The sequence below is a fragment of the Chlamydotis macqueenii genome, chromosome 11 (genome assembly GCF_036417535.1).
Source record: "Chlamydotis macqueenii isolate bChlMac1 chromosome 11, bChlMac1.mat, whole genome shotgun sequence".
In the NCBI taxonomy this organism is placed as follows: Eukaryota; Metazoa; Chordata; class Aves; order Otidiformes; family Otididae; genus Chlamydotis; species Chlamydotis macqueenii.
In genome coordinates, this window is record NC_141566.1 from 12,740,359 (window position 1) to 12,757,312 (window position 16,954).

At 44.9% G+C, this 16,954-nt stretch overlaps 2 protein-coding genes and 1 pseudogene across 3 annotated transcripts in view; 2 read left to right on the forward strand and 1 right to left on the reverse strand.

Annotated features, from left to right (window-relative positions):
* The first annotated feature begins 1,554 nt into the window (after nucleotides 1-1,554).
* Nucleotides 1,555-2,754, forward strand: LOC104477788 (serine protease 23-like; annotated as a pseudogene).
* A 3,019-nt stretch (nucleotides 2,755-5,773) lies between these two features.
* Nucleotides 5,774-9,077, reverse strand: LOC104477781 (nuclear cap-binding protein subunit 2). 2 transcript variants are annotated; one of them, XM_086756633.1, is made up of 4 exons: nucleotides 8,884-9,062; nucleotides 8,451-8,632; nucleotides 7,224-7,362; nucleotides 5,774-6,552 (listed from the first exon to the last, which is right to left on the reverse strand). In XM_086756633.1, exons 1-4 carry the CDS (start codon nucleotides 8,968-8,970, stop codon nucleotides 6,454-6,456), a joined length of 507 nt encoding a protein of 168 aa, XP_086612759.1. In that variant the 5' UTR covers nucleotides 8,971-9,062; the 3' UTR covers nucleotides 5,774-6,453. The 2 variants fall into 2 exon arrangements, with proteins under 2 accessions (XP_086612759.1, XP_086612761.1); XM_086756635.1 differs by lacking the exons at nucleotides 5,774-6,552; nucleotides 7,224-7,362 and adding an exon at nucleotides 7,456-8,095 and having other exon boundaries at nucleotides 8,418-8,632; nucleotides 8,884-9,077.
* Nucleotides 9,078-9,270: 193 nt separating this feature from the next.
* Nucleotides 9,271-16,954, forward strand: part of TEX11 (testis expressed 11) — a 37,519-nt gene continuing 29,835 nt past the window's right edge. Inside the window, exons 1-7 of the mRNA XM_086756564.1 lie at nucleotides 9,271-9,302; nucleotides 9,431-9,543; nucleotides 11,727-11,811; nucleotides 12,940-13,019; nucleotides 13,446-13,526; nucleotides 13,609-13,728; nucleotides 15,183-15,263. Of these exons, the coding sequence (XP_086612690.1) occupies nucleotides 9,272-9,302; nucleotides 9,431-9,543; nucleotides 11,727-11,811; nucleotides 12,940-13,019; nucleotides 13,446-13,526; nucleotides 13,609-13,728; nucleotides 15,183-15,263 (591 nt within the window). The 5' untranslated portion in view covers nucleotide 9,271. The remainder of the gene's footprint in view (nucleotides 9,303-9,430; nucleotides 9,544-11,726; nucleotides 11,812-12,939; nucleotides 13,020-13,445; nucleotides 13,527-13,608; nucleotides 13,729-15,182; nucleotides 15,264-16,954) is intronic.

A 16,954-nucleotide genomic window follows, 5' to 3' on the forward strand; every position in this document is an offset into this window, starting at 1 on the left:
TTGTCTACACACTGTGTGTGGCCTGCTGAGATGCTCTGATAGCAACCCTGGGCTCCAAGAAGCAGAGAGGGGCTGGGAGGGAAGCACGGTCCTGGGTGAAGGCTGTCAGGTGTTGGGGGCTGCAGGGTGGGCTTTCCCCTCCCATGCCAGTCTGGAAGGGGCCATTTTCTGGTTTGAGAAAAATACAGCAAAAAGCAGAGCCTGGCTTTGCTGCCGAAAGGCCCGGTCCTCAGTCCTGCACACAGCTTCCTGTGGTTTGGCTCATCAGCCAGGGAGTTGCCACCCAGGCGCACAGCGTAGGCTGAGCTCTGGGCTCCCCAGGGTGTCTCCAGCCCCAGCAGCGTAGCTGGCAGAGCTCTGGAGAGAACCAAACAATGCAGAAGCTGCTCCCCTGCCTGCACCTCTGCCACTGCATGGGTGCTGGGCAGACTGGGCAGGAGCACAGGTAGGGGAGGCAGGGCCGGCTATGGTTTCAGTGCTGTTTTGCTGGCTGTGGAGCTGGGGGGAGGAACTCAGGCAGCCTCTCTGGGAGTCACTGCCAGGCCCTGGTTTATGATCTCCCTGTTGCTGTTGCCCCTGGATTTAAAGGTGAGCTGGAGGGTTGTTGGTTTTGGCTGTGTTTGGCCCAAGCCGTGCTGAGGTGGGAGGCAGTTGGGCCGGCATTGCAGCAGAGACCTGGCTGCAGCCACCGGCTGACAGTGACGTGCTCTGGTCATGGGCCATGCCAGGGATGCTGCACTGGCGGGTCAGGGTGCGGGGAGTGCAGAGAGCTGGTGGCTCTCAATCCTCCTACTCTGCCTTGCTCCACCCTGTCCCTTGTGGCTTTAATAACCGCATGCCCTGCCACGTGCCCGGCGCACACCCCAGCTGCCTCTTCAGGGGACATGGGGCTTTCCTGGCTGAGATATCAGAGCAGCTTTCTCTGCACACCAGCTGCTTGCTGAGAAAGAGCTTCCTGGGGGGTTGCCCAGAGGAGCCTGTGTGGGTATGCAGGCATGGGTCAGGATGGAGATGGGGGGCTGAGCCATTGGAGGAGGAGCTGGCACTGCAGTGCCTGCCCTCTGCATTACTTCCCTGCCAGAACAGAGGTGGACCTGGCACGTGGTGATGTAGCAGCAGATTTGGGTACAATGATCTGTTTGTGAGTTAAAATAGGCTGGCTGGTCCACACTGTTCTATTACACCAAATACTTCAACCTGAGGAGTTAATGCGCTGCCTTCTTCCCTGTAGGACCAGCAAGCAGGTATGGTCAGATTGTCCTCTCTGCAAGTGACCAGCTGGTGCAGCAGAGCTGCAGTGGCTCCTGGGTGGGATGCATCCATCAGTGGGGCTCAAGCCCTGGCACCCAGGAAATCCATCTCGGGACAGATGGGGTTACTGGCGTGACAGAGCAAACTCATCAACTCGTGATATTTTTGCAGCAGTGCTTGGTTGCGCTGCAGGGCCTCATCGAGGAGATCAAAGCTGGTGCCAGGTGAGATTCCTATCGTTTCTTACTCACCCTGCTGCAGGCAAGTCCCAACCCTTCTGCTTTCCGTGGTAAAAGCTTAAGCATGCACGACCCTGTAGCTGGCATGAGGCTGTGTGCATCCGATAATCCTGCCAGCCCCAAGCTGCAGCAGGTAGCTGGCTCTGTAATTGTGCAGGCTTAATGGTCTCCTTGCTTTGCCTTTGCAGGTCTGGCATGATGACTTGCTGCCAGGTGGTTGCTCTTCTCTTGCTTTCCTTTCTTCCCTGCGCTGCAGCTGGTGGCCTGGTTCCTACTCTTGTTCCTTGGTCCATGCTGCAACTAGCCAAAGGGTGGTTCTTGTCACAGCCTGTCCTGGAACTAATAACATGCTGCAATGATGCCTTCACCTGGCGGGAGGCTGCCCTGGTCCCTTAGGATGTCCAGGAGTATGTCTCTTACAAGACAGCGTATCCCAACAGCACCTGCACCATGGTCAAAGTGAGCCTCTGGGCAAGTGGCATGGAGAGGAGATGGTGGAAGTGGCATGTGCAACACAAGTGGCAGATTCATGGTGCAGATAGGTGGTTTTTCATCAGCAGGAACAACTTCCTGATGAACTACCCTTCCTCTGCCACCATTAAGATCTCCACAGGCTGCACAGGCATGCTGGTGTCTGAGTGGCATGTCCTCACCACTGCCCACTGCATTCACAACAGCAAAGACTACATGAAGTGGGCCAAGAAGATCAAGGTGGGTTTCCTGACGCTGGCACAGGGCGCTGGCAATGGGACAGGGATGGGGAGGCTGGCAATGTGCTGGACTCAGGTGCAGTGTATGCAAGTGCCCATGGACTGGATCTGGGGTCCCAAATCGGTCAGCATGGACTATAACTAAACCCTTTTGGAGCTGTGCAGGCCACACCGGTGCCTGCACATGAAGCTGATGGCAGCTCCAGCAGCGGACAAGATGGCTGGGAAGAGGATTAATTTCTCGGGGTTTGACAGTGACCAGCTGGGTGAGCTAGTCTACTGCATCTGTGGGATGGAGGATGAGATGGTCCATGGCATCTGCCAGCACTGTGATGCCAGGCCTGGCGCGTCCGGCTCTGGGGTGCATAGGAAAGTGTGGGACTCTATATGACACAAATGGGAGAGGAAGCTGATCAGGGTCTTCTCAGGGCACCATTGGCTGAAGTGGCTGGAAGCACCACGACTATGATGTTGCCATTTGCCTGACCACCTTAAACATTGCTCAGATTTGTTACTGGATCAAAGCGGACTCTAAAAGCTGTCACAATGAATGAGAACTGCAGCCTGCCTTTTCCCCTCCCCAGTACAGATGGCTTTGAGCGTGGTAATCCTGAGCGAGCGCGTGGCCCAGGAGCCTGAGGAGGAGCAGTGTTTCCTGGCAAAACTGCTCCATCTCATTCTGTTCTCTATTATGGAGGAAGAAGGTCTCCACAGATCACAAGGGATCCAGCAGAAACTCACTGAAGTCCAAGTCCTGATTCCCCAGGAAGCCCGAAGGGTAGTTTAAGCTCCTTTGGTTGGTGCTGGCGTGAAGTCAGCATCAGGGTTCTTCAGAGAAAGAGCTTGGCATTTGGCCAGGGAAAGTGGCTTCTGCTTCCAGCATGTTAACTGCTCATGACTTGGAGAGGATTGCTGCTAAGCTGTACCCAGTTTCTCTTGGGTCTCATCAGGTCTCTTGGTCTGTTGGCTGCACTGCCTGGCTTGGTACTGCCCCAGCAATGGGAGGACAAAGAGTTTTCTCTCCTAACAGGACCTTTGTGTGCTGATGAAAGGTGTCTGAAAGGCAGCCCTAGAGCCTGAGTCTTCTGGGCACAGAGCATACCACTGCCAGGCCCCCACCACCAGGTCAGGGCAGGTAGGGCTGCTCCAGGATCCTGGCAGCCACTGTGCTTGGGAACACTCTTGGCAAGGACACCTCTTCTGACTGATGCAGCATGGTGTCACGTGGGCACCTATGTGTGGCAGCACAGGCCAAGAGCCGGGAGCACCTACCGACTTGTAAACTTTCTCATCTGTTTGGTTCTGCCTAGGACTGCTGTAGAAGGAAGGGATCCTGCCACTTACTGCAGCTGTAGTATTTGAGGTGGATTCTTTTAGACAAATACTTGTATTTGAACAAAAGTCAGCACAAATCTCTTTTCAAAGGTTATGTTGAAAGAGGGGTGGTGCATAGATTGCTAGCCCTGGTTTGGGACCTGCTGAAGGAGACACTATTCCTCTAGACTGAAGAGAGTGGGACAGTGAGATCTGTGTAGAGTTGAAATTACAGTATCTTGCAAAAATAGGAACTGATGCCTTCTGCAGTCATAAAACAGCTCGGGCGTCTGACTGAACAGATTTCTGCATGTTCGGTTATATACATAGGACTGATGTATCCAACAGGCCACACTATGCTATTCCAGGAGCAAATAGAAAGCTTGCCTTATGTTGCCCTACCTCATACACAAGAGATTCTTTCGGTAATCCTAGAGTTTCATGGCTGATACCTCTCTGCATCTTCCTTAAGTTTTCCCATTTCCCTGCTGTGTTTGTATGAATTCCCTCTGGAATTCATATTCTCCACAAGGGACCTTATGCTGATACTGCTTTGCCAGGCTGAAAGATGACTGTTTGTATTTTTCGCTCTTAAGTCAATGTCCTGCTTCCTTTTCACTTAATGTCAGGGGCAGCCCGCATCACAGGCTTCTCAATGCTGTCATTGCTTAAACCTGCTGAAGACTAAACATGCATTTCCTTCAAGATGTGCGACAGTTGTACAGGCGCACCAACTTGACTTGCAAAACAAGCAGGTAGGAAACATTTCAGCAAACTAAATGTAACACACCCTCCTGCTCAGTTCTAAAGACTTCAGGTTAATTTGAGTGTTTAATTTAAATTTTACGCTTGGTCTGCAGATGAGTGTGCAACAGTTTCTATTATCTTGGATGAGATAATGCATGAAAAATCATGATTAGACATTACTGGGCAGGGAGCAGCTGCTATTATTTACATAACACAAATCCAATTTACAGACAGAATTTAACTTGTTCAATGGAATTACCTGCTGTAGCTGAGAAATTCTTGGACACAGATCAGAAAGGGTTTTCATCTTCTCTGGTCCCTTGTTGGGATCCTAAGAACAGGTTAGAGAGTGTCAGCCATGCTCTTAAAATGGGAAGAAAGCCTGTCTTAAACACAAGGGAGTTCCTGGTACCTTAGTCTCTGAAGTGCACACTAGGCCTTTGTTTACCCTCCAATTGTGGATCAGGTGACGGGATAGGGAAAGTTCTTCCAGAACATGCTGATGTGAAACATAAGGACTTGTCTTATTCAGACCAGCCGTACACTTTGTAAGTAACCTCCTCTGACATCAGCTACCACAAAACAGAAGAGGAAAAGCCAGCACCAAGACAGAAGCCAAGAGAAACACAGTAAGACTCATGCCCCCCTTCATTTCCTGTCATACAGTGAGTGGCTTTGACATGCAAACTGCAACAGCTACAGGACTCAGTGTTGTAGTGGTTAATGGTTTTACAAAAGAGAGAGGCAGATTCAGACTCCATGTAAGGAAATTTTTTACAATGAGGGTGGTGGAACACTGGAACAGGTTGCCCAGAGAGGTGGTGGATGCCCCAACACTGGAAACATTCAAGGCCAGGCTGGACAGGGCTCTGAGCACCCTGATCTAGTTGAAGATGTTCCCGTTCCTTGCATAAGGGTTGGACTAGATGGCCTTGAAAGGTCCCTGTAACACAACTGTTCTACGAATCTATGATCTTGGCTGGATGCCAGGTGCCCACCAAGCCATTCTAGCACGTCCCTCCTCAGCAGGACAAGGGGGGAGAAAATAAGATGGAAAAGAACTCGTGGGTCAAGATAAAGGCAGTTTAATAAAGCAAAAGCAAGGCCGTGTGTAGAAGCAAAGGAAAACAAAAGATGTATTCTCTACTTCCCATCAGCAGGCAATGTCCAGCCACTTCCCAGAAAGTATGGCTTCAGTAGGTGTTGCAGTTGCTCCAGAAGACATACCCACACCCCCACAACTGCTCCTTTCTCTTAACTTCTATTGCTGAGCAGATGTCATATGGTATGGAATATCCCTTTGGTCAGAACCAGGACAGCTGACCCAAACTATCCCCTCCCAAGATCTTGCCCACCCCCAATCTACTAGGCGAGGGGGGGGAAAGGTTGGAGAGATAGCCTTGATGCTGTAGGAGCACTGCTCAGCAGTAGCTAAAACACAGGTGTGTTATCAACACCTTTCCAGCTACCAATACAAAACACAAAACTATGAGGGGAAAAATGAACTCCATCTCAGCCAAACCCAATGCAAGTGTTTATTAAAAAAATTACACGAAACTTTTAACAAAAATCACACCAAACAGTGAGGATCTGAAAAGCCAGGCAGCACTGGGGGCATCATAAAGAGAAATGCTCTGCAGGCCCTGACCAACCCAAGGGCTAGATGTGCAGACAAGTATCTCCAAGTGGACGATAAGACCTTGTTCCACTTCTCCCATCCAAACAGCGATAATGCTTTGTAAGCAGGTTGTAAATTAGAAACCTGAATCTCTTGTGCATCCCCACAAGGAGCCCAGGCACCTGGAGAGCTCTGATGGTTGTAAGCTTTTAACAAGTTCCATTTGAGAGCAACCACGGCTGCAGTCACAGCCTGGAAGAAGCCACCTGCTTAGCTGCAACATGAAGAGTACGTCATAGCACAAGGTGTGTGTGACATGCTGCATTTCTTCTTACTCAGAATCCTGCAGAGCTGTCTGTTTTTCCCCCACCTTGTCGCCCTGTATCAGCACAAAACATCCTCTCTAACCCAGAAGGAAGGAGGAATGAATACATGTAGACTTAGACATCCACAGTCTAAGCAGGGTCACATTTTGCTGGAACTTGGATCTCACTCTCTACCCCAATCCAAAATGTGAGAACAGGACTAGCTCTGGAAGGCCAGAGCCCTCTACAAGCTAGGATCCATGAGGCAATTAATAGATTGCAGGCTGATGATTTGCCTTCTGCATTTGAATGATCTTGCCAAAGCCACCTCTTCCCACATCGTAGTCTGTCCGGTACTCATCTCGCACCTGCAGCACAGCAGTAACACAGATATTAGTACCCTGCACTGCCTGTCTCCTGACAGACTTCAAAATCATCATCCCTTCCTTGCTCAGCTGATGAGGAACTGAAGTTCAGTTTAGAAGTACTTTGATTTACTTGAAATATCTTCAAATAATCCACCAAAAAGGTGATAATGGTGGTGAAAATGACAAATGAGGATATATCTGATGGCTGAGGTCTTTTTAGACAGGAAGCAAAGAGGACCTCTAAATACTTTTATTCTGCTTTGCAGTCCAGCTTTCTGCATTGCCATGTTTGGTCTCCAGAACATTTTCTCCTCTCCAACCTGTAAATCTGCAAAGAAACCTCACCTTCACACTGAGGCAAACTGCTGTGCCATAAGATTGGCCTAGCAGCTATGCTGTCCCCCTCCATTCAAATTCTGCATTATTTTAAGAATACTAGCTTGGATTAGGGAACATTCAGCTTGCATTGCAGGAAGTTTGGAGCCCTAGGCAGAAATGGTCTTAAGTTCTATTTCTAGCTTTTAATACCAGGCATCATTTACCACAACAACCTAGGAGTGTCTGAGGTTCATTATCAGGTCTACACATTGTTCTGCATGAGACAAAACTAGCAAAGCAGTATACAGTCTTAGGGGGATCAAATTCAAGGTATGAATTGGTATTGCCTTTACCTGTCCTCCAGTCTTTCCTCTTCCATACTGTCGTCCCTCCTTAAACCCAGCATCCCAGTCAGTTCGAATGATGCGGTCATCTAATCGTGTGCCATTGATAAATCGCATTGCGTGTTCAGCGTCTGCTCTCGTGTAGTATCTGAAGCACACTATAAGGAGAACTAAGTGTGCTATTTTGTTTGGTACAGGGAAAACAAAAAAGAATAGTATTGTATTTGAGAAGCAGAAAAACCTTGCATTACAGCCTTTTCTGCTCCTCCTGCTCTTCTCTATAGGCTCAAAAACTGCGCTTATATGAATCCAAGCTAAAAACTGCTCCCACTCAGAAAGGATTCTGAACTTAAATGTTATTACCTGCATAGACAAGAAGTAGCTTTGGATCACTTATTTCACAAGCAGACGAAACAAACATGTTAAAGCCTTGCGAAGGGCAAGAAATCGTAACATGCCTTTTTATAACATGAAACTTCACTGAATTTGAACAAGAGGGGCAGGCCTCACAGGACAGCTTTGCAGACAGTTCATGGTACAACTTGTGTAAGCATGTACCCTGTGCTACTCCATTCAGGTGTGACGCCAAGATGATAAAGTGAACATGTCCTCTGGTCATGCAAGAGCTCAGACTGACAATTTTAACAGTTCTCATTTTGGCCCTAAAATCACTAAATTAACAAATTAAAGGACCTCTCTGCCACCTCCATCAAGTACAGCAGCAGTAGCACTTTTCACCTACAGCACTGCTGTACAGTCTCTCTCTTAATTAAGGTGATGGTGGCGAAGTAGCAGGGAAGCACCTGGTAGAAAGCACTCGACTGTCACTCCTTTTCAGGTATTCCACAGCAGTACAGCTAAGCTTGCTGTGCAGAGAGGAACTAAATAATAGAATCATAGAATAGTTTGGGTTGGAAAGGACTTTTAAAGGCCATCTAGTCCAGCCCTCCTGCAAGGAGCAGGGACATCTTCAACTAGATCAGGTTGCTCAAGAGCCTGGTCCAACCTGGCCTTGAGTGTTTCCAGGGATGGGGCATCTACCACCTCTCTGGGCAACTTGTTCCAGTGTTTCACCACTCTCATTGTAAAAAATGTCTTCCTTATATCTATTCTAAATCTACCTCCTTCTAGCTTGAAACCATTTCCCCTTGTCTTATCACAACAGGCCCTGCTAAAATGTTTCTAAAGGTGGCAACCACACACCGGCTGACAGTAGCAGGGAACCAGAAAGGATACTCGACAAAGCAGAAGCCACAGGGGGTTTTCTTGATCTTGTCCAGCCCCATGACAATCCTCTTGACGTCTCCGCACTTGGAGAAGAGCTCCTGGATCTGCTCCTCAGTGGTGTAGAAGGACAGGTTCCCAACATACAGCGTAGAGGAAATTTTCAGAGATTTCTCCTGCAGCTGCCTGCTACCCTGAAGGCAGAGGGGAGCATGTGGAGAGGTCAGCACGGCTGCTGCCCCACTGCCGGCGCCAGGCCCCGGCGGGCACCTCCCGCCGCCCCGGAAATGCAGTGCCCTCCCGGTCGCCAGCTCCTCGCACGGCCTTGCCTCGGCAACAGCCCTCCTCCTCAGGCACCGCAACACCCCCGGCCCCGGTCGGGTCCCGCCGGCCCGGGCCCCGCCGCCCCCATCCCACGCCTCTTAGGCCCGGCCGCCGGGCGCACCCGGAAGTGCTGGTCGCGGTACTGGCTGATCTCGCAATAGGAGTCGCTGTTGAGTCCACTAAGCGTGGTGTGGAGTAGCCCCGACATCTCGCCCGCGCCTGACCGAGCCCCGCTCCCAAGATCCTTCCAGGACCGCCACGGCGTCCACCGGACGGCAACTGCAGCAGCCGGTCCACCGGGCCGTCCAATTGGCCCCGGCGCCTGTCGGTCGGGGCGGGAAGGCGGGGCGGTAGAGCTGGACAGCCAATCGACGAGAGGAGCCAGCGCGAGCGCTGTGTTTGGCGCGACTGAGGAGTTCGGCCCAGCATGCTCCGCGGCACTGCGCATGTGCAGAGGCGCATGTGCTTGCCGTAAGGGCTCCTCGCAGTCCCTGGGCGGTGCCGTGGCCATGGCGGGTGCGCGGCTGGCGGCGGTGGAGGGTACGGCCTGGCCTGGCCTGGCCTGGCCTGGCCTGCCGCGGAGTGAGGGTTCCCCTCCCGGGGCGTGCCCGGGAGCCTTCGCCTGCTCTTGGGCTGTATCTCACGCCCTTTCTCGTCCTGTCCTGCAGGGTTGGTGCAGGAGCTGCTGAGGGAAGAGGCCGCGTCCCGCATCGCCGCCCTCACCGAAGAGCTCTTCCAGGCGGCAGGAAGCATCTCTGAGGAGGGCAGGAGTGCGGCTGAGGTAGAGCCCTGGCTCCCCGGCCCGGTGCTCCTCTGCAGCCCGCCTGAAGAAGTGGGGGTTTCACGAGCTTCACACCACACAGCAGCGCTCGGCCGGGCAGGTGGCTGCGGTTCCTGCAGCTCAGGAAGCGTGTGCTCTCGCTTCCTGCCTTCTGCGGTGAAGCTGAACGTTTAACTCTAGCACTCTCAGAATTTAAACAAAACAGTTTATCTTTTAATCTTTAACCCAGTAGCGTGGAAGTCCAAAATAAAGGGGAAAATTTTATATTTACCAAGTAAATGCAAAATATTGATCCTATATGTAAAAATCTGCATGAAAATGGGAAAACTTACTGGTGTCTTAGCGATGTTCAGTTTTCTAGTAGTATCTAACTGTAATGTCAAGTAAAAGTGCAAGTATAGAGTGCTGATGCATTAAGAGTTTGGTACTGGGTTGGAGGAGAAGTTCTTATCCTCCATATGTATTCTGATAGTGATAGCAGATACTTGAGGAAGAAGAAAACAAGCAAGCTTGTAATTTTAACTGCATGGTAAACCCAGTACATAATATTAGAGTGGGAAGTACTAATTTTCATACATTATAAAAGTGAATTAGATGATGTTTATAATGTTCTTAGGTTTAGGTTTTTTTTTTTTTTCCTTCTGTGCATCTCTTATAGAGGAATACTTATAAAGTAGTAAACATCTACTTTAAAAGGCTTTTTTCAAAAGTATGATGAGAAATAGATGAATCTGGAATAAAAACAAGACCAGCTGTGATACTGTCCCACCGTTTTGAAGAGAAATTTGACTCATTGTGGTTATCATCTAAGGAAAACTGATTTTGAAGGTCCTAATTTTTTTACAATGAGCAAGATAAGTTAGCAAGTGTCCCAACAGAAAGTATGCTTAGTGCGGTCCGTAAAGAAATACGGAAGCATAATGCTGGTAACCTTCTTCCTGAATCAGTTGGGCTAAATTATTTTTAAAGAAAGGAGATATCATTAATTTTAATCTGAACTCTTCAATAAAAGGGGCCATAAAATGTCTCCTAGTTAGGCAAGAGCATATTTGCAGTCGAGATCTGCCATGGAAACTAGGATTTGAAGTGATGGAAAGTGCAGCCCTTCGAGGTGGGGTGTTAAAAGAGCTTATTACCTTTCTGTAGAACTGCATCATCTTTTTAACGAGTGTATGCTCAGTAGTCTTTCATCCTTGTTTCCTAATACCAGAAGGTTCTCAGTGTAGGCATTTAAAATAATAAAACTGCTTTTCTTTTTGATAGGCAAAAGCAGTGAAGCCTTACTATAGATATGTTTTCAAACTCGGTGCGGTTCTTACAGCTCTTTTCCAATCCTTTCAAATTTTCCAACATCTATTCAAAATGTACTTAATGTATTCTGAAAACTGCCAGCGAATCACTTATCATTTGTGTTTTGGACGTGGTGATGTGCTGTTGCACAAATTTTGTATCTGAGTGTTTGTGAGAAAACTTCATTTCAGATGGATGGTGTAAGTGAGGTGATGTTTTGCTAAGTTTGGAAGAGAATTTGTTAGAAACATATGTTAACACATCTCAGTAGTATGACAGATTTATGGGATTTGTTTAGGGACATATTTGAATGTTTCTGAAGTCCACCACTTCACTTAGAGAATTTGCTATTATGCATAATTTCAAATTTTAACTGAAGGCGCTGATGGATGATGTGATGTGTATGTGCTATTGGTCATATGATTAATTATTTATAGTTTCAGATCTTGACAGCCTTGGATTTACACGGTCATGTTCTTTCCTACTTTCCTTCATCTTAGAAGTGCTCTCGTGTTTTTAAAAGATGTGAAATAGTATTTTGTAAGACTGAATATATCTTATGAAAAGAGTATGTGCTTCTTGCCAGCTGCTTATAATTCTTCTCTGATGATGAATCTATAGAAAAGAATGATCCATACTTTTAGCTGAAGAAATGCTATGTGGTCCATTCAGCATCCCTGTTTTCAGGTCACTATCCCAGATCTTTCTGTGAGATCATACAGCAGTTTCATGGGAAACTCATATCTTTGACTCCAGCATGAAAGTAGGTTGCACAAACATGTGGACAGGTCATTACCGTGATACACGTGAAAGATGGTTCCTTTACCAGTAGTAAATTTCACTGTGACCCAAAACCAGGACAAAATTAAATCTAATGGAATTCTCCTGCTCAGGTTGAAGAGAGCGCAATAAGCCTGTGGAACTGGGCTGTGACCAAACACATTGATTCTGTTGTCAATGATGAGCAAAGAGCTAAACGTACGTATATGTTCTATACCTTCCTAAATGTGTTTTGTGTACTGTAGCATGAAGAGGAAAAACTCTCTGCTGACGGGCATATATGTAGTGCTGTAGATTTGTTTATATCTTTGCAGACATGGTGTAGATGAAGGAAAATATACAGCTGGGCTTGTGTAAACAGTTCAGGGAGGAGCATCCTGGTGTAATAGTGATCTTGTGACATAGAATCAGTGTAGGCATTCTTATCACCCCCCTTTTCCATGCTAGAGCATCAGTAAAGAGGTGATGTGACCAAAGGAAGCTGTATCTTGCCTTCTAATGCTATGGTTTTAGTCTAAAATGTATGGAAATAACATAATTTATGTCAAGTGAGGTTTTCTTTAATGTAACTATTTCATCAATGTTTACATACAGAAAAACTAAATCTTTTTGCTTTCCTGCTTTACTCAGATACACAGCTTGTGGGTTTGCTTGGAGGCAGGAGCAGGGCTGGGGAAAGCAGAAGTGAGGTTTTGTTCTTTTTGCTCGACCTGTTCTTTATGTGGTTCCACAGGATTGCAATATCTGGCCTACATTTTGTCTTGAGGGATTATAGTAAAAATTATGTATAATCTGCGTCATATAAATTTTATCAGGCAAAGGGAAAAGGGTAAGTTTACACAAAATAAGTAGTAATTGTAGAGTGTAATGTTCTCAGATCTTGTATGACAGCTGAAGGGCTAGGGAGAGGCTATTTTAAATACATTAAGTGGTGTCTTTTCTATCCCTGATGTATAACATACTTTTGCTTTTTACTTTGAAAATGTAGAGGTTATTAAACTTAATTTTCTTATTTGGCTGAAGGCTATTTTGAGGCTCTGTAGACATGTTACTGTAAGCACCTAGTTAAGTCTTTGAATACCATGTATTTAACTTAAAGTCTCTGTAAAGTGTCTAATAGGTATTTTGATGAGAATATGTATTTTTTTTCTTACTGCCTAACAAGCAGTTTTAAGTTTGCTAACATTCAGACTGCTTTGGCTCCTGAAGCTTTCAAATTTCTCTATTGTAATTTAAAATGGCAAGCAGTCTTTCAGATATGTCAGGGCCTGATTTTCAAAAAAAGAGAAGAGGGAGCTTCTGAATGTCTGCACTGTTTTCTTGCAGTACGGTTTGTTGCTTGCAGACTGGTGTGCCTTTGTGAAGGCAGTGATCCTCCGGAAGGAACTATTCGAAGACAGATTTTGGTAAGGCTCATAGTGGGTGAGCAGTAAAGTGATCACCAAGGGAAAACTTCAAACCCTATTACGGTTGCTTTGGAAAGGTAGCAAATTATGCTTGTAGTTCTGGGGAATATACAGGCTGGAGGGGGACCTGTATTATCACAGGAATACCTTGCTGAGCCAGTGCAGCTAGGAATTTCTAAACAGTGCAGTTAGCATCAAATCTTTGTCATATGGTAAAATGTTATATGAGCAGCACATTCATTTATTTCTATATCTTATAATAAGGTCTAGTAGGGCACCATAAGTCTTATGCTGAATCTAAGTGTTAAGGACTTGAAGAGCTGAAATACCCCTCTTCTACACTAGATATGTGCATCAGCGGGGTGAGATCTAACATTGCCTTTCTTGACAGTGACTATATTTTCACAAAGCACTTTTCTCCTTCAGATGTCTATGAAAACTGGGAAAGGATGGATAGATATTGGAAAAGCTGATCTTGCCGATGGATTTCTAGAGATTGCTGTGAATGTATGTTCTTTTCCAGTTTTAATTTCTTATAAACACACCTATTTGTAAGATTCATGGGTGATGCCTGTGGTTTGTTTTCCAGAGCATAGAAAAACTGTATGCAAAGTTACTTAAGGAGAGCAATGGTGAAGCAGATGTTCATGTGCACAAAGCTGATGTGGAGAAGAACCTTTTCAAAGTACTCTCTTATCAGGCTGAATCAGTATGTGTTCTTCCCAGTTTTCCTTATAAGTCACTAAGGGTATAGAGGGAAACTCTGACCCAGTTATTAGATGTATGAGTGCTTGGCATTGAAGACTTGCTGAGGGATATATTTCCTTCACTTAGATGTAGGATAGCAGATCTCATATTTTCATTCAGTGTTGCAATCACTTAATGATTTTTAATTTGCCTAATTTATTGCAGTAATTTCTGCCGTGATGTTTATATCTTCTAGTTCAGATTTGTTGCTCTGGGATTAGGCTAGCATGGCTATTTATAAAACAAATAGCTACCTTTCTGAATCATAAATCTGTCAGTTCCAAAGGTGACCTGTGCTTGACTGAAGAAGGAGGATATGACTGGTGTAGAGCCTAGGTCCCCCAAACTGTATTTGTGTAACATACACACAGCAAGACTAGTCACTTTGGAATGTTCGTCATACTGTGCTAGTATTTGCAGCTCTCAGCTGATTGAAAGTATATGAAGGTAGTGTTCATCGTGGCTGCAGATAGCCAAAGTTCATATCTAACAAGTAGATATTATAAGCCACATGTGCAAAGTTTTCTGTAACTTACGACTTCCATGACTGTGCAAACTCATGAACATGAAAGCTATTGATATTATCTACCAGAAGACAGAGATCTTTCTATACATGAATACCCTCTCTTCCATGACCTCATACATGCTGCTTTCCGTGTATAAAGACTTTAAACAGTGGGAGAATCAGTATAAAATGAAAAGATCTGGAAATACTGAGTTCCATTACATTTGATATTTTCTTTAAAGTCTCAATCTCTGGCATCATACAATGAGGTAAGAGTCATGGTGATAATTATTTAAAAAAAAAAAAACAACCTGGCACAGTATGAGAGAAGTCTGAAAATGTGCTAAAGGTTTTGTAGGGGATCAACAACACAAATTAATTTAGAAATTCTTATGTTTTGTGAGGCATTCTTGTGCCTGTCTGAAGTTTCTGACTACTTTATCAATGCTATAGAGTATTACAGATGTATGAGTGTAAATATGAGGAAAATTTAGTTTCCTGCATTTATTGACAACACCACTGACCTCACTATCTAGAAGGGGAGTACTATTTCCAAAATTCTCAAGAACTTCCTTGAACAGGCAAAGCAGTGACCAAAATATTTGGAGACAAAAGAGGACCTTAAATTATTGGAGATGTATCATCTTAACATCTGAATGAACTTGTCCCATGCATCTGGCCTTTTCACACTACCTAAGGACTGCAGTGTTTTTCTGGATGTCTTTATCATCTAGCAATATATAGAAATTTACAGAATTCTTGTAGCACTGTAATCACAGATATGTAATCCAAAACCTAGCTTTACTGAATGTGAAAAACCCAAGTCCTATTTTAGAGAATCGGTCTTTTAATGAATTTTAAAGACGAATTACTCACTAACAGTTTGTTGGCATGCTCTACTGCTTTCTTAGGCAGTTGCTCAAGGTGATTTTCAGAAAGCAGTGATGTGTGTGCAGCGCTGCAAGGATATGTTGATGAAATTACCAAAAGAGGTAAGTGTAATCATCCCTTCTTTATAATTCCAAACTTTGACAATCTAATTTCCTCTGTATATGTTAAAGAATGATATAAGCCATATAACATTTTGAAAAGTATTCTGAACTGTGTCTCTGTTCTGTGGTTGGTTGTTTTGAGATTTTCTTACTAAAAATTTTGCATGAAAACAGCAGATTTTTTTTTCTTCAAAGTTGTTTTTTTTTCCTCATTTCTCATAGTTTATAATTTGAAATGGAATGATAAACTATTCTTAAAGAATTAGCAAGCAAGGCAAAAAGATTTCTAAATTGAATATGCCTTCTACTGTTCTACAGAACCGACTGCGTTTTACATCTTGATCTTCTTCACTTGTACCCATGTGAACTTTTGTCTAGAGACAGATGGGACAAGAGAAGAGCTGAGTTACTAAGCTTTTGATATGCAAGTCGATCACTACAGTACTAATCTTCATCTCCATGAAGTTGTAGAGCTGTGAATGGAGAATTCCCATGTGTTTTTGTAGTTCTTGTGTCACACAACAATGTCCAAAGAAAACAAACTCTAGCATATGCAGACTAGTTCTTTGTTTGCAAAGATAAGTCTAGTATGTTTAGATCAGAATAAACTTCCCCATGTTTGTTTTCATTTACTTACTTTAATGTTTTCCCAGTATTTAGAAGCATTTTGTTCCTGTCTTGGTGGTACAGGTAATAAAATTCAAATGAGTAGATGTGAGTTTTGAAAGGAATATATGGGAAATATGATTGGAGCTTAATTGGATTTTTAACCAATTTAACTCCAACCAATTTTAAATTGGGTTTTTTTTTGTGTGATCTGCAGGCCTTGTTCAGTGCATCTGAGTGACTAAGTCAGTTGGCAGGGATCTAGCTTTCGTTTGAACAGTAAGAGCAGAGCTTCTTACTGTGAATTGCTGAAAATGCTCACTGGGTTTTTTTCATTACTGTTCCTCATTCATTTTAAATTAATTTCATCCTTTCTGCTTAAACTCCTCCATTAAATAATATTAAACTTCTCGTGATGAATGCTCTTCACAAACCAGGAGCATTGATGCAGACAAGGAAAAAGTTTCTGATGATGAGAGATACAATTTACTTCTGGTTTAAAGAGTGCTATTTAAACAATGACGAAAAAAAAGGAAATGGCTAGTGATTGCTGAGTGACTTTGAAACTTTTGGACCACTAGATCCTTAACTGCCATTGTATCAGAGAGCACTTGTAAAGTACCACAAGGAGATTGTTGTGTTATAGTAATGTATGGTACCACAGATCAGCTGGAGAGGATTTGCAGCTTCTGAATCATCAGTGGTCTATGAACCATAACTGGGAACTCTTGCCCTACAGACTGAAATGTCAGAATTGTTTCAAACGCTTGTGGTTCAGAGAGGTGCTAGGTTTATGGGAATATCTACTGTTAGGCTTGACACCTGGCACACAGTCATTCACTGAAATGGTATTTGAACTGTCCTTTGAAATACTTCTTTTTGAATCATGCAAGTAAATGACTGGGGTATGCCTACGTCATTATGCTAAACACTTTGCATGAAGGCCTCTCAATACAATAAACTTTCTGTTCTGGAAAGAAAATGTTAATAACTTACCTTATGAAAAATAAGAGTTTCACATCTGAGAGTGATCAGGTTTTTTGTTTATGCCTACTGAATCTGTGCTTTTGTTCCTGGATTTCAAT

Coding starts and splice junctions, on each gene's coding strand:
- LOC104477781 (XM_086756633.1), bottom strand. CDS start 8,970: ATGTCGGGGCTACTCCACACCACGCTTAGTGGACTCAACAGCGACTCC. Junction 8,633..8,883: donor ACCGCGACCAGCACTTCCGG/GTGCGCCCGGCG, acceptor CTCTGCCTTCAG/GGTAGCAGGCAGCTGCAGGA. Junction 6,553..7,223: donor GAGGAAAGACTGGAGGACAG/GTAAAGGCAATA, acceptor GCTGTGCTGCAG/GTGCGAGATGAGTACCGGAC.